At 37.4% G+C, this 16,648-nt stretch overlaps 2 protein-coding genes across 4 annotated transcripts; both read right to left on the bottom strand.

Annotated features, from left to right (window-relative positions):
- Window positions 1–289: 289 nt before the first annotated feature.
- On the bottom strand, window positions 290–4,355 carry LOC133859606 (exocyst complex component EXO70E2). 3 transcript variants are annotated; one of them, XM_062295060.1, is made up of 4 exons: window positions 3,904–4,355; window positions 3,688–3,775; window positions 2,942–3,273; window positions 290–2,657 (listed from the first exon to the last, which is right to left on the bottom strand). In XM_062295060.1, exon 4 carries the CDS (start codon window positions 2,524–2,526, stop codon window positions 556–558), a length of 1,971 nt encoding a protein of 656 aa, XP_062151044.1. In that variant the 5' UTR covers window positions 2,527–2,657; window positions 2,942–3,273; window positions 3,688–3,775; window positions 3,904–4,355; the 3' UTR covers window positions 290–555. The 3 variants fall into 3 exon arrangements, with proteins under 3 accessions (XP_062151044.1, XP_062151045.1, XP_062151043.1); XM_062295061.1 differs by having other exon boundaries at window positions 3,720–3,775; XM_062295059.1 differs by lacking the exons at window positions 3,688–3,775; window positions 3,904–4,355 and having other exon boundaries at window positions 2,942–3,408.
- A 1,533-nt stretch (window positions 4,356–5,888) lies between these two features.
- Window positions 5,889–11,841, bottom strand: LOC133859605 (serine carboxypeptidase-like 25). Its single transcript, XM_062295058.1, has 8 exons — window positions 11,505–11,841; window positions 10,285–10,488; window positions 9,077–9,252; window positions 7,709–7,990; window positions 7,423–7,553; window positions 6,574–6,669; window positions 6,363–6,468; window positions 5,889–6,249 (listed from the first exon to the last, which is right to left on the bottom strand). The coding sequence occupies exons 1-8, from the start codon at window positions 11,749–11,751 to the stop codon at window positions 6,106–6,108; spliced, it is 1,386 nt and encodes a 461-aa protein (XP_062151042.1). The 5' UTR covers window positions 11,752–11,841; the 3' UTR covers window positions 5,889–6,105.
- Between the last annotated feature and the right edge of the window lie 4,807 nt (window positions 11,842–16,648).

The raw sequence follows: 16,648 nt of genomic DNA, 5'->3' as shown, positions 1-16,648 counted from the left end.
GATGATAAGGGACGGAAAAACGTCCCATGTATCAGCCCTCTTACTTTTAACACACGAGAGTGACGGCCCAACAAATCGATTAGGATCCTGCCTGACCATAAATAAATGCCAACAAAAAGTCCTAACATTCAATATTCATTCCCCAACTTGACTTCCAATTTCTTTTTTCTAAAACCGCACTATGTCCATGTGCAACATTGAAGTTTACCAAATGCTCCATCAAGGTCTGTGTCTGCCATTAAATCGCAAGCAATTATTGTTCTTTACAGTATACTGGAAAGAGTGGAACTGATGGGAGGGGCTACAATGAAACCCAACTTGCTCATCATACAAATATTTTCAATCAAATTAGATTACATATACTGGAAACAGGGAACTCATAGAGGGACTAGAATGAAACTTGCTTTGTCACCTCCTATAGCAAGCAATTCTGTAATGAACAAAGAAACAAAGAGCTTACAATTATTAAATTTTCAGCCAGAAGACTAGATTACACATACTGGAAACAGTGGACACTCATGGGGGGGGACTAGAATGAAACTCAAACTTTGCTTATCACCTCCTATGGCTATTTTGTAATGATTTTGGAGATCCCCCGAAGAGATCCAAAAGATAACTCTCAAGATCATCTGCACTGTACTTAATATGCTTGTCACTTATGTGATTGGCAAATCTTCCCACAAATGTCCGATAAGCCTGGATCACCTTGAGGGATGTTGAGATTCGTAAATCTTCTCGAAGCTGAGAGTCTGGGATAATCCATGCCGTTTGGGCCTTGTAAATTTCCTCAAATGCAAGATAAAAGCTCCGCATCCTTTCCTTAACAAGAGTTTTTGAGATAGAATTTGAACCGGGATTTTGAATCCGCTCATCTTTAAGCAACGAGAGGATTGAACTCCAACTAGCTCGCTCATAATTCATTGCATGCTGTTGGAATTTCCAGTTGTGCTTTCTAATCCATTCATCTCCAAATATATCCCTCAGCTCAGACCCCTTGACCTTTTGAGCCATGTAATAAATGTTGTTCATCAAGAAGAAGTGCTGCAGCGAAGCATCCTTGTATAGCTTGGATTTATCATCAAGGCTTCTCTCCAGAATTAAAGCAATTGATAGCAAGTGGGAAGACATTGGCGACATCCTGCGTAAAGAACTTCCACTTTTGCTCTCCTCTTCTGTAGTTGGACTCATGTCAGGTGACAACAAACCGGGATACTCTTCATTGTGGTCCTTGAGGAGCAAATTAAGGGTATCACTGTAGTCAGTTAGAATCTTGATATAATTCATTACGTATCTGGTTAGAGGGTGGATTCCGCCTCCTGCAAAAGGGTTTGTTGATGCATTTGATGCAATGGCATTCTTAAATTCGAGAAATGTTGCCCTTACAGAATCACCTAATCTCCTTACAACCTCATGACACTCCTTCCGAACTGAAGAACCAGCTTCATCTGAGTATAAAGCATCTATATCTGGAAGAAGATCTGCAAGCACCTCATACATGTCAAGAATGCGAGACAACTTCTCTGGTTGGTGAGGGCCTATGGACATGGCTTCAGCAAAATTCAGAAGCTGAAACATTGAAGCCTTAGATGCCTCAACAAAACAAACTAGACTATTAACTGGTCCAAGCTCCCCAAAAATTTGATCACTGAGGCATTTCTCGCTAGCAAGATAGACCCGCACAAATATCTTCATTGTTCGAACCCATCGCTTGATCTTGGAATTCAAGCTAACCCACTCCATCATCAGCACATCTTCAATGCTTAGTTTCTCCATTTCAAGAATGAAGAGGCACTCGTCCAAGGCATCCTTCCTGACGCTGGTATAAGCCTGGTAGCATTCCTGATCGTAATTCGAATTGAACATCAAGTTTGTAATGCATTTAAGGTCAGGAATCACATCCGGATGGATCAAATCAATGATATATTCCTCCGAGGCCCTGCTGACACTGTCTCTGTCTCTCTGGACAGAGTCCTCAACTGACTCATCCCCAAAAGAGATAATCGAGACCCCATCCACAACATCCTCTTCAGTCGATCGAAATGACACATGTTCTGGCTCAAATGGTTGCCTGTTCTCAACAAGCACGTGCCTGAACTCTTCCTCAAGCCTTTCCATTGCCTTCTGAAGAATGTTGTGAGCCCTTTGTAACAGCATATATTCATCATCATCTTTATTCAGACACAGACTCTCCAACCTTTCAGTCAACTTTTGGGCTTCACCTGCCGCATTCAGGTACTCAGAGGCTTCTTCTTGTCCTGAATCCCATATGGTAGACTGATCTTCCTCCCATCTCATGATCTTTTCCTCAACAGCATGAAGCCGATCTTCGATCTCACTGGTCTCGTCATCCTTAGATTCGTTGAGTGCAGTCATGGTGGACAATTGGGTGCCAAGTTCTGCCAAAATTTTCCTTTCAGCAAATGTAAGGCTCTTATTTGACCCCAATGCTTTAACAATGTGTTTCGCGGCAGCAATTAAGTTTTCTTCTCCTTTTAATTCCGGAATCATAGACTCACAATCCCCCATAGCCAACAAGAAGCAGACGCCAAAGAGAAACTCAGGGGCCGACTAAAGCCTCTTTAAATTCAACAAGAAAAATTGAACCCCAAACCCTTCTTACTCCTCCAGATTCCTTAAACGCCGTGCTAAAACCGCAACTGAATTCCCAAATACCAGAAAAGATCAAACGATACCCTTTTAAACAAAACTAATTCAACTTAAAATTCACGCATTTGTATACAATAAAATGACCAACAGAGGAATCCTAAGAATAATCAACAAAAGGACAGTGAAACCAGATGAAGGTAAAGGAAGGGGCCAATATTTTCAGAACTTGCACATCAATAGGCAGTAGTATGAATAATTAGACGCAAACAAGAAAGCAATCCATGTTTGAATCAAGAGCAGTAATATCAACAAGGCAAGAGTAACTAAATCCTACCTCCTTGAATCCCAAACTTGGGCAGCTTGTGAGACGCAGGGAGAACACCAAATCAAAGAGAGACCCAGAAGCTCCAAAATCACAACACTAACAGCGGCAACACACACAAAATGGATGCTTTAACAAACGGGGTTGTAATTGTAAAGATCTATAGGCCATTGAAAGAAGTCAAAGGAACTTGTAGGTAAATGTACGGATACTTGCAGAAATGGTACTTTCTTGGATCCGGGATAGATATATAATATATTCTAGGCATCTATCTTGGCGTGAGGGCTTTGGGCTTCAGAAACTGTTCTAGTCCAACATTTTCTTCTCAGCTTCTTGGCTTTGACCTGCGCAATTTACGGGCAAGGACAGGAGAACGAATACGATCCAATAATAATATAATATTATAGCCTGCCATCTGTGACCAATAATAATAGTCGCGTGTTTTTTATTTATTTTATTATTATTAAAACGATCCAATTATCAACTCTGTGCCGTTTTGATTAAAAACGACCCCAAAATATCTGTTCATATATAGTTATTTCTTTTGTTCTTCTATCTCAGTTAAAATTTTAGAGCATTAATTTCACTCTAATCCGTTCGGATTTTCAACAATTTCGACTCAATAAGGAATTTTTATACTATTTTTAAAATTCTCTGATTTGTGGTTGTTTCTATCTCAGGTTACGTGTTAATTCTTTTTTTTTTTAAAAAAAAAAAAAAGAAAAAAGAAAAAAAGCAAATAATAAGGAAAGGGTTACCGAAATTAAAACACTGAAAGAAATGGCCAAACCATGCAGAAATCTTCGGACGAGGAGGAATGATCTTCGGATGCAGAAATCTCCTCAACTAGTTCAAACCATGCACATATATAAGAACAATGAGACAAAATCCTACAACAAGACAGGAAAGCAAAGATACAACAACAGAAAATGAATTATAACAATGGAAATAACCCAAACAACTAAAAACAATACCTGCAACGGTGGAAAGCACCAACGGTGAGGTGCGTGTGGCCCATGTGCGGTCGCAAAGGGAGCATATGAGAACACGATGGAGAGTGGAGAGAAGCGATGAGGCCAGAGAATGCGGTGGTGAGGTCCATCGGTGGAGGAGAGAGAGATAAGATCGATGGCGGATCTAGTTTGAAAAAATCAAGATCCGAACTTCAAAACCTTCCCAAGTGCAAACCGCAGCAACCCAGAGACATAGGATGGTGAGATGAAAACGCGGACGACGGGGCAGTGGGTGGTTTGACGGTGGGCGGCGAGTTCTTCCAGTTGTGTTAGTGGTTTAAACAATTAAAGAAACTGAAAAAAACGACAAAAAAAAAGAAAAAAAGAAATGAAACATAGAGATCGAGATGAGAAGAGAGAAGGGAGGAGAAAGGACCCATCACTCCTCCCCTAGAACAATCACAGTGGGCAGCGGAAAGCCTCATGCAGAGGAGGTGAGTTATGCTTCAAACCTAAACGAATATATATATCGGATCCGGCTTCCATGCGGTAGTTCAAAACTACCACATGGGTTTCTGCTTAAAAAAATTTGCAAAATTTTTAATAAATTTAAAAATTATAAAAATAATAATAATTAAAAACAAAAAATATAAAAACCTAAAAAAAATTAAGGGGTGGCCGGCCATCCCGTGGGCAACGCCGGCCACCCCATTATTGGCCAAGGGGGTGGCCAGACCACCCCCTTGGCCGATCTGGGGTGGACGAACCACCCCAGTTGGCTTTGGGGGTGGTCCGGCCACCCCCAAAAGGCCAAAAAAGAAAAAAAAAAAAAAAAAAAAATTAGGAGTTTGGGGGGTGGCCGGACCACCCCCAAGGGCCTGGGGGTGGTTTCGACCACCCCATACGGCCGATATGGGGGTGGCAAGGCCTTTGGGGGTAATCCGGTCACCGGCCACCCCCAAAAACCTATTTTTTTTTTTTTGGTTTTTAGGCCTTTTAGGGGTGGCCGGACCACCCCCAAGGGCCTGAGGGTGGTTTCGACCACCCCATACGGCCGATCTGGGGTTGGCTAAGGCCTTTGGGGGTGATCCGGTCACCGGCCACCCCCAAAACCCAAACTTTTTTTTTTTTTTTTTTTTTTTTTTTGGTTTCTAGGCCTTTTAGGGGTGGCCGAACCACCCCCAAGGGCCTGGGGGTGGTTTCGACCACCCCATACGGCCGATATGGGGGTGGCCGAGCCACCCCCAAGGCCTTTGGGGGTGGTCCGGCCACCCCCAAACCCCTAACCTTTTTTTTGTTTTTTGGCTTTTTGGGGGTGGCCGGACCACCCCCAAAGCCGACTAGGGTGGACGGTCCACCCCAGATCGGCCAAGGGGGTGGCTCCAGCCACCCCCTTGGCCAATAATGGGGTGGCCGGCCACCCCTTTAGTTTTATTAAGTTTTTATAATTTTTGTTTTTAATTACTATTATTTTTATAATTTTTAAATTTTAAAAAAAATTTGTAAATTTTTTTTAATGTACTGAAGTGAAAAACGGTACCCATACGGTAGTTTTGAACTACCGCATGAAAGCCGGATCCATATATATCATACATCACAATACAAAAATATATAGTTTTACATCTGTTTAAAGTAAAAAGTAATGAGACACACACACCCTGATATAAGACTGCCTAATGGTCCCAGCGGAGAGCTCGTCGGCCCAAAGAAAGTCCAATCCGCAGTAAGGCTTGATCCCACTGGATGGTATATAAAAAAATATGCTAAATACTATAATTTTATTTAACATTCATCCAAAAATTCCGCAAATTCTTAATGCATAATCACGAAAGAAGGTTCAACTCGGGGATCCAGAAACTGTGATTTTGAGAACTTTGAATATATAACACTTATATTTGTTTGTCTCATTCAGGATCAAGATTACGTTGGGCGGCGGTCTTTGTTAAAAGAAGCTCAAACCCTTTATATGGTTACGTACCTTCGGATTAGCCTCACCAACACAAAGATTCAAACCTCAATGCATAGTTAATTACAAACAAAACCTTAATTCTTCCATTACACTTGCTTTTTTATATATATTACATAATCAAACGCTCTCTCTCTCTCTCTCTCTCTCTCTGGCTTTCTACTTCTTTTCTTAACAATAATGAAGAATGGCATTTCTTTGTCTAGATCAACAATAACAGTTCATATTCAAATGGGAATTGAAAGATATTATTTCTTTCAAGACTTTGGAAGAGGCAACCCTCTGATAAATGACTTGAATAGCTGAAGGGCTACTCTGGGCTTGAAAAGTGGTACTTCATGGCCTGCCCCTCTCACAGTTGCAAATGTTAGCCCTTCATATACCTCTGTCCACCCTCCCACCTTCAGAAAACACACGACTCATATAATTGAGATTGAGATAACGTGACAGTCGTATAGCAGGATCTTGTCTCATCAAATTAGAGGCCGGCTAGAAAATGATTAATTTTACTTACCTGCTTCTTAACATACCAAGGGTACCAAGGAACTTTGGTTTCTAATTTCAGCTGTGCAAGGGAATATCTAGTGGCTGTAACTGGCACCACTGAGTCCACGTCTCCACTGCATTAGCCGGAGAAAAGAGAAGTAGTCGTTATATATATATATACAATGAACACAGAAAGTACATATATCAGGAGATATCAAATTGCTGGGGCAGCAGCAAACCTGAATACCCAGATTCTCAAACCACTAGCCATCATTTCCCTATAAATTGGAAGAATGGATGCTTCCGTGTCGTTCCAATTTCGATTCAAAACCTCACTGCATCATATCAAATACAATTTATGTAAAATTTGCTAGATAAGGGAGAAGACAAAAAAGCCTTTCGAATTGAGTAATTCTTCGAGTCCCCCTTTAAAAATGAGATGGCCGGCTTTTAAAATCACTATTTAATCAAAATTCAATAGTGGTAAATCATAAGGCCAATGGTGATTTTAAAAGCTACATCATTATTGGAAAGACACAGAAAGGGCATATATAAGATAAACTTCTAATATTACTCATTCAAATTTTGCCGTATAGTGATTAAGCATGCAGATAACCTAGTTAGTGTTAAATCACTTGTTTCAAAAGTTTAAGATGATAGGAACACGTACGTAAATTTAATCATTTAGTCAAAATACTTTAACACTCTCCTCACGTGTGAGCTCAAACTCTGTTTTAATAAGTGAAGCAAAACACGTATAATATTTAATTGAAATGAGAGGTAAATGAAAGAAACAGAATACTTAATCAGAACCTCTGCCTTAATACCATGTTAAATTATCACTTGTCCCAAAAGCTTAAGCTGATAGGAAGAGATAAATTTAATCATTTAATCAATAGTACTTTAACACACCCCTCACGTGTGCTCAAATCTATGAAATAAGAGCAAAATATAATCTTTAGATCGAGCTTTGTCACATGGACGTAGGTCATAGACCGAACCATATATATATATATATATATATATTGCTTTGTTTTTATTTTTCTATTTAATTTATCTTTTTCTTTCGGCTAGTGCTATTGACTCACCTGCAAGCAGTCCACTTATAAGGAATTTTAGTTGTGTTGGCATGGAGTGCTTTCTGAACATCTGGCCTATTGTAGTAAATCTCAGCATACTTTTCTGTACAAGGATCATAGCCGGACATCCGCCGGAAACTCTGGAAAAAACAGATTGAAACAAAAGCTTTCTTATCTCAGAATAATAAGCACTTTCAAAAAGATATTCATCATCATGTCGATCGATCAACATGATCGATATTGCATGTTATTAGTACTATTATTATCATTTACTTAATTCTATTATATAATATACCGGATGGGGTCGATGAGGCAGTCGCATGGTCCTGCGGGTGGCGGCGCTACCATCGGAATTGTTGCAAGGGGGTGCATAAATGTTGTATTGATCAATGTTACCAAATTCTTGATCCATTGCATAACTGTACAATGACTCACATTCGTCTGATTCCTTCTGTCGCCTAAAATCACACGTGTTGATGAGCTGCCGGTATGTTTTATCGGAAATCATGGCATGGCTCCACCAGTATGTCACTGTCCCTAGGTTATCATAGTAGTTGTCTGTGACTGCATTGCCGACCTGCATTTCATTCATAGTTATTTTATATTTTTTAAATGAAATGTATTAAAGAGCATTAAATGAAGATAGTTCAACGTAAAAAAAGAAAGAAAGTATAGTTAACATTTATATGGCCCAACACAATTTAATGTTTGGGCATATGCACTTAAGTGTATACTCTAGTATGGTGAGAAGCACCGGACACGTGCGTGTCAGTGGGCTATAAGGCGCTAGTGGCGTCTTGATGGTTAGAGCTCAGAGCGATCTAATCATATAAATGACCATTCAATTTTGGACGGTTAGATCATTCGATCTGGTGGTTTGATTTAGAGCATAGAATGCTAGCTTCTTAGGTAGATCCAATTATTGGATTTACTGGACTATCATTAAAGTAAACTATAAGGCTAAATAAACTTTGATCTAACGGTTATTACGATCTAATGGTTAATATTAAGTAATCATTGATAATTATTTGATTTGATGGTCAGAATTAAACATTTGTTAAAATAATAGTTTATTGTTGTTGAATTAGCAATTTATGACGGTTGGATTAACAGTTAATAACGAAATAAGGTGACTGTTAGTGAACAGACATAAATAACCGGTAGCCAACACAATACATAATATACTGCAGTCCAATTATTAAATATAGAACAATTCTCTCATCTTTTATTTCTCTCTTATACCTTTTGTATTTTAAATTTCGAGTTTTTGTCTCCTGCTATAGTAGTAAAATCTGAGGGTATTCAGGTTTAGTTTCGTTTGTGCAAAACGCAATTAAACAACAGAGGATTTCTGGGTTCTATAATTCTATTGTATCATGGAGAAATATTGGCTGTAACCCTTTGTATACCATTTTCGGTGGGGATCAGACAAATAATTTTTTAAAAAAAGCGACGTTATAATGCATCTTAGGAGCATTTTGTTTTTCTGCTTTCTATTATTGATTTATTTTTTCTAACATATACTAAGGAAACTAATTAACTTGGACATGAATAAGAAATACATAAAACAAATGCAAAAAATTAAGCTCATGTATATATATTGGAAGACAAAATTCAAGAAAAAATGGAGATAAAGGCGAGAGATATGATTAAAAATTATTACCATAATTCCTTTAAGATTTATTGGGTGCTTCGAATGTTTATTGTAGGTCATAATTTCTCTGGCCAGCTGAGGAACGTAATGGCCTGCATAGCTCTCTCCGGTGAGATAGACTTCTCTGTGCTTGTAGCGTGGGAAACGATCCAACCATCTTGTTAGGAACTCCAGGGAGTCCCTGGCTAAATCATAACCTCTCATAAGATTACTATACTATTCATTCAATAAGATTTAAATCTATCAATTGACAGGAAGCTTATAATAATATAAATAATTAATTGCATGGATTTCATCACGAAAGAAAACAATTTTCCCTTCTCGATCATACATCTGATCATATGTAATCGGGACGGAACCACGAAGTCAGGGGCCATGGCCCCCCATTTTGAAAATTTTCATTAAAATTTAGGCCTCATCTCTAACCCGATAAAAAATTTGATTGACCTACCTCAGTTTTAGAAATTTCATGTGTTCTAAGGAAAAATATTTCTAGGAATTTTTTTCCAAATAAAAAGGGGTTCATTTAGCAAAGCTTTTTAGGACAACTTTTTGTTTTTTGTTTTTACAAAAAAAAAAAAAAAAAAAGCACTAATTAATAAACATCTGAAAACATAACGCTCAAAATTACTTTTAATCTTTATATCGCATTACAACAAAAAAAGCAAAAAGTAACATCTAAAAATATATAATTACCAAAAAAAAATCCCAAATCATTCAAATTAAGTGTTTAGTCGGATGTGAAATGATCATTAAAGAAATTAACATGCTTAATTAAATTTTGTTAAATGTTTTTCCTTGGTAAAAAAAAAATAAATAAATGCTGTAGCTAGAAGGAGGGCAATATATACCAAAGCAAGTGAGTCACACTTATATATACCAAGGTGGCACACACGTCTAATGCGTGGACCAAAGATGTATCAAATCAATCAACATGCAATTATGAAAGCTTCAAATCATATATGTCCCATCTGTGAAATTGGGTGATTTTGAAACCATAATGCAAACTAGATATTACAATTAGTCAATGGTTTATTTTGAACCAATCATCAGAGATAGCTAGGGCCATTAAGTTCATCATATATATAATTGAGTGCTTCTATAGCTAGAGTCTCTCGAACATGGCCTACCAATTAATCATAGCCATCCATTCTTTGGAAAACAACAAAGTGCTAATAATGATGCAAAAATTGAAGGTAGGTTAATGTGGGTCCTACCAGTGCGGCCATCGCCAGTGTCGAAGAGATCGGACGACCGGTTGCTGTAAGAGAAGCCGACGCCTGCCGGGGTTTCCAAGAAGAGGAGGTTGGCAAGAGTGTTCCATGAGAACTTGTTGAGGTGCAACCCCGAGGCTTTCCTGTTTAGTCTAAATGGGCCTATTTCTTCAGATGCACCGTATGCCACAGAAGAGCAACCAGGGCCTAATCAGTAATCACAAAATTAATTAGCAATGATCAGGACCTAATCACCATCTTTCTGTTTGATGGGCTCTACTTTTATTTGGTGGGGGCATGCATTTAGCAATTCAACACTTGCAGCTTCCGCTAATTTCAGCAATGCATTGATGGCGAGCACCAACACAGGCTGACAGAGGCTAACAGAAGTACTGCAATGGTTGTGACTTAATAAATGAGGCCTGTTTTGGTTGCTTTCTAGCATTGATTCCTTCTCATCAGTCCATGCAATGAATGAGAGAGAGAGAGAGAGAGAGAGAGAGTTGGGTGTCTTTTTCTTTTCTTTTTTTCCTTTTTGTTTGTGTGTAAATGTGTAATGGGTTTCTTTCTTCTGCTTATCTATTTAGAGGTCGTGTAGGAGTCATGAATAGGGTTGCACGGTGCAGCGAGTAGTTAGGTCATCATTCCTAGCCATTGGTAGGCCATGACTGATGTGCCATTTCCTTATTTTTCATTTGTGAGAGTAAGAATTAAAGGCATCCACTGTAAATACATGTATTGTAATAAAGGGGTTTCTTGTCCACCAAAAGAGAAAAGAAAAAATTGCTCAGAAAGATGTACACGCTGTAATTTCCAGCTCAAAATATTTACCAAAAACAAAGGAAAGCCCAGTGATTTAATTTTCTGCATAAACTATAATTACCATGTCGGCGATGTGAAAAGTAAGTGGTTAATTTCCAAGGCGCTAATTAAACACATTTAAGCATATATATCACTTAAGGCAATATAACAGTGATTTTTGACTATATTACTATTTGTAATTTATCCAAAAAAAAAAACAAAAACAAAATTGTGACTTTAAACAAGTTTTGATTCGCCTCTTAATCATAGCCGATGGCAAAAGCAAAACTATAGTTGCATGCATATTACAGTCACATTTAATGTGTCAAACACGCAGATAGACATGCATAAGCTCATGTTCATGCGTTTGTGATTACAGAGAGAGAGAGAGAGAGAGAGAGAGAGAGAGTTGTTATAATTACCTCCATTAAGCCACACAACCAAGGGTTTGGACAAGGGATTATGGACAGCCTCGGTAAGCCAGTAAAAGAGAGATCTGCCAGCAACTTGATTAACAGTGACATAGCCTGAGAACTGCTGGAAAGAGACCTTGGGCTGCCCAGGAAGTTGCAATATCCTGTCAGCTTCTTCTTCTTCATTTGCACCAACCAGCCCAACAAGCAAAACAAAGACCATGGAAACAAAGATCTGTCTTTTCGCCATGACCATGGCCCTATCAAAGAAGAAGAAAAGGCAAAGAAAGAAAAGAAAGATGTCTTTCTTCCTAGCTGTTGTGTAGTAAGCACTGCAGTATGTGTCACTGAGGAGGGATTAAATAGGAGAGAGAGAATGGGGTTTATTTTTTTTTTTTTCTTTATGAATTGAATGTCATCACGTAATGACAGTGATAGGGGCACCCTTGACAAATTTGTTAGATTGGGCAACTCATATAATCAAAAGAAACTTTTAGGGGCAGATTAATTTTTGGGTTAAATAATTTTTTTTTTTTTTTTTCAGAAAAATAGTCTATTTGGTTTTTACGTTTATGGAAGAGCTAGAAAAATCATATTTATCCTCAACTTTTTCTTCTAATTTAATTTAGTCTTTAGACTTTCAAATTTGACAATCAAATTCTTAAGTTTTGTTCAAATTTTAAATAAATATTTCTATCATTTTACCGCGTCAATGTTAACGTTTTTTTTCCTCGACACGTGTCATATTTGACATGCCATGCCCAACATTAGAGCCATGCAGGGCCGGCTGGAGCCTTAGGCGGATTAGGCGACCGCCTGAGGCTCCCAATTTAATAAGGTCCTAATTAAAAATGTTGATAGAGATTTATTTCTAAAAAAAAAAAAAAATGCCTTAAATATGATCAATACACTTAAATAAGGCCCCAAATCTTGGTAAAAATAAAATTAAAAAATGCAATAATATAATGCAGGGCCCAATTTAATAAGGCCCCAATTAATGAAAATTTATTTTAAGAAAAAAGTGCTTACAAAAGGACGAATCATCAAAGCATTGTTTCCGGTAATGCCCCCAGTCAATGCCTTAAAATATGCTACCTAGGGGCCTTCTACCGTAAAAAAACTGCAGGTTAAAAAATAAAAAAATAAAAATTGCGGGCCTTAATTAATTACCAACGACTTGTAAGATATGAAAAGTCTAAATTGAAGGCCTTTAAGGGTCTGTTTGGGTTTGCGATTTCAAAAAGTGCGATTTAAAATAACGATTTTAAAATGTGCGATTTGAAAAAAGTGATTTTTAAAAACAAAATTAAGCGTTTGGAAAAATCGCAATTTAGCCTTTAAAATCGCGAATTTACCTTTAAAATTCTGCGTTTTTAAAAAAGCACCATCTTATCTACGATTTGAAAAAGCAGATTTTCTGCGTTTTCAAATCGCAATTTTTAAAAACGCAGTTCCCAAACGATCTATGTTATGCGATTTAGTTTAAAATCGCACTTATTTTCTACGAAATCGCAATCCCAAACGCACCCTAATTTTTTGAACGTCTAATATGGAAAGTCTCTACATTAAAGACCTTCAATTTCTTTGAACGTTGAAGTTCAAAATAGAATTAATGAGATATGAAAGCTTCTAAATTGAAGGCCTTAATTATTCACATTAAAAATTGAAGGTCTTAAGTCCAACGTTCAAGAATTAAAATAAAATGAAAAAATAAAAAATAAATGCTAAGAAAATGAAAAGTCTCTAAGTTTCTATTTTAAATCCTACTCTTTATAAGTTTTTATTTTTTATCTCAATTTCCTTATTCAAGTCTTATTTGAATTTGAATTTCTCTCTTCTCAATTTTCATTATTTACCAATAGCTTATTATTCAAGTCCTTAAAATCATTCTATATTTGATTAGTGATTAAAAAAAAAATTAATTACCAAAAACTCAATTAATCAATTGCATTAGTTTTTTTTATTCGGTTTTAGGAAATATTCTAACATTAATTTGTCTTTCCTTTGACAAATCAAGTTTTACCATTCTATTTTTAAATTAATTAATATTTATTTAGAAAAAAAAGGCATCATTTAAACTTTTCGCCTAAGGCCCCAAAATATATCGAGCCGGCCCTGGAGCCATGTCATCATATTTGCTATGATGAGTGATTTCTACACAACCCTTCCAACACCACTTTCACACAATCTCTCTCACATTGGACCCACATAATGTGATAAGAAGTTGTGTGGGAGTTGTGTGGGGGTTGTAATTTTATCATTTCTCTACTATATATGTAAGTGAAGTGCCACGTCATCCACCGGTAAAAGTATTGGAGCAAAAAATAAAATAATATTAGTGCTTCCATCCACTCGTTTGCCACGTATACAAAAGAAAAAAAAAAGCTACGTAAGAGCATTTGTAGTGAAGTTTGACGAAGTCGTCAAACAGACGAAATCACTAAAATTAGCCGATCTTTCACAAAAACACACACGCCGCAAGCTCTCTATTGCTACAGTAAATCAGCCGATTGTCAAAACGCCTCGTCTTTTCAGCGGAGTTGATTTCACTCGTCTCTTATTATTTTTCCATTTTCGCGGGTTCGACGAACCAATTGCCTTCGTATACCACGAGTCCACGACCACCTCAATGTATAAGGTGGGATTTCATTGCAGGCCACTTCAATACGAGTGGAAGTAGGTCACTAAATAACTTTATCACCGCCCGTGGAAGGAATTTTCCCCACCTGCTTAACTAAAGATATCATGTTAGTGTAGAATCTTTATTATGAGGATGGAGTGCTCATAAGCAATGGAGTCACATGCTTTCGCATGCCCATGAAACAGTCCCTTTAATCCTCCATTAATTCCTCTTGTATTCATATATGAGACTTTGACCACCTTTTTCCCCGATTGGCGTTATCCACTCCTATTTCTCCCTTTTTGGTTTTCTTTTTTTTGTTGGCTTCTGTGTTTCGTTTGGATAAGCTTTAAATTAGTTTTTATTTTTTATTTTTTTTTATTTTTTTTTAATATTGTTCATAACTTCATGTGTGTAAGTTGTAAAATTAATATTGAGAGATTCTCTAGAAAGCTGCAGCCGGAAAAATTGTTTGTGTAACAGAAATCTTTTAAGCCTGAATATGCCCCTTCATGCTTTTCCTAATTTCTCTCTAGCTTTATTACGTCTTGCAAAACTAACTTTATTCTATCTACTCCCTACTGATATGCACAAACTTTAAGTGATCTCCATAGATGGCTCTATTGGATGGATAGCATCTCCTCCATGCCTTGCAATGGTGTAAGAGATTTTCTCCATGGAGCTCATTTACCCAGATGAAAGTATTTGGATTGTTTGAACACTTGTTCAGATAGATAAAATTTCATTTAATGGAGATAGAAAGGCCTCTGATCGGATAAAGAGTTCCTGTTTGGACAAAAGAGATGTCTAAAACTCTTAATATCCTCCTAGAAAAAGCTCGAAATCTCTCAATTGCATGAAATTTCGGTCTTATTTAAGCATATGTTGAATAACACCCAAAAAAAAGAAAAAAAAAGAAAGAGAGGATAAAGGGGGTTTTCCTAGTCTTTACTTGCACGCGAGGAGCGGGGGCATCAATTATTTCCAAAAATATAGAGCATGGAGGGTGTGGCCATGATGACGGCTCTTTTTGGACTGGTGTTGCCCTCAAAAGTTTGTGAATCTCATGAGCTCCAACCCCCACACCCCCCCCCCCCCCCCAACTATTTTATTGTTTGCCAAACTTAGCCTGTTGTTCATGACATGAGCACCTCAAGGCTCAAACTCCTTTTAATTAACATCTTTCAACTCATTTATATGTTCAATAGTACTGTTTCACCAAATATTCAACATTGCTCTCAAATTACTTATTCTGGAGGCTTTTTGGGAAAATTTGACAATGACTTTAGAAGATTCCTATTCTTGAAGTTACTTTGTTGCCAAGATTCTCAAGCACATATATGTTTGTGATTTTCTGGATCTCATGCAATACTTGAGGTGCAATGACCCTTTTTTGGACTGTTGATAACGGTTCATATTATGATTAGCAACAAAAATTAGAAAAAAGAGAGTAGTTTTAGAGGGTGGTTGTTGCCTTGGTGGTGGCCGAGCCACCCAAAAAGTGTGGTTAGGCTACCCTCAAGCAGCTGGTCTGAGAGTGTTCGAACTACTCATTTTTTCAGAAAATAATTCGACCACCTATAAGAGACAGTTCAGGGGTACGTAGTTGAACCACTGACTTCTGATCTAAGGAGTGGTTCGACCATCCATATATAAGAAGTGGTTTGACGGTGGCAAAAAACTATCCCTAATTGCTTTTGAGTGATTTGACCATCTTTGAACTACTAATTATGAGACGACCGGCCACCCAATATCAACAACCATCCACTCAAACTATTATTTTTTTATTATTTTTCTTACAAGCCTTGTTGTCATAATATGGATCGAGATGAACGGTCCAAAAAAGAAGTATTGCACCTTGTACAATATTTAGGAATTGTATGAAATCTCAGTCCTGATTTATCCACTAAAATGGAAATGGACCAATTATTTTTTTGCTCTTCGATCTTCCATTCTTTGAACTGTTGGGTTAAAGAAGTCGAACATTGATCTTAGAGTCATGATTTGAATTTTTAAAGTAGCATTATAAAAGTTTCATTGAAATGGAAACCCAGTGCATGATACCTTGATATGATTTTTTCTTTTTTCCGAGAAAGTTGAGAAAAAGAATAATGAGATATTAGTAGACCAAACAGCATGCCATAGAAAATATATGTCACATGAATCAAAATGCAGATATATAGTACAAAAAGGCATGGATCTGGTTCAGGCCGAAAAAGAGGGCAGAGATGTTCATTGCAATCTTAGACTGGTCAAAATATATATTAACTTTTTTCTATTGGAGAAGCAAGAGATTTGCTAGATAAAACAAAACGAAATATATGGGTGTATGTAGTAGTAGACTAGCTCTAGAAGAAGACTGGGAAGTAATTATGGTATTTATGAGATATGGTCAAGCGTAGAGAGGAAAGCAGAGAGTGGTTGAAACTGGTAGCTTAGCAAAAAAGGAAACGGTTGATTGGAAATTCAACAATAAAGGCCTTGCCCTTCAACACTGGTCACTGTACCGTACCCCTCGCACTAAATGAAGAGG

Source organism: Alnus glutinosa, chromosome 2 (assembly GCF_958979055.1).
Source record: "Alnus glutinosa chromosome 2, dhAlnGlut1.1, whole genome shotgun sequence".
NCBI classification, from domain to species: Eukaryota; Viridiplantae; Streptophyta; class Magnoliopsida; order Fagales; family Betulaceae; genus Alnus; species Alnus glutinosa.
The sequence above is the reverse complement of the archived record's forward strand: the minus strand, read 5'-3'. Positions and strand labels throughout refer to the sequence as shown.

Bases quoted from the DNA above. Each gene is read 5' to 3' on its own strand.
- LOC133859606 (XM_062295060.1), bottom strand. From the start codon at position 2,526: ATGGGGGATTGTGAGTCTATGATTCCGGAATTAAAAGGAGAAGAAAAC.
- LOC133859605 (XM_062295058.1), bottom strand. From the start codon at position 11,751: ATGGTCATGGCGAAAAGACAGATCTTTGTTTCCATGGTCTTTGTTTTG. The intron at 7,991-9,076 runs GTAATAATTTTT...AATGAAATGCAG, and splicing joins TAAATCTTAAAGGAATTATG to GTCGGCAATGCAGTCACAGA. The intron at 6,469-6,573 runs GTTTGCTGCTGC...CGGCTAATGCAG, and splicing joins TTGAGAATCTGGGTATTCAG to TGGAGACGTGGACTCAGTGG.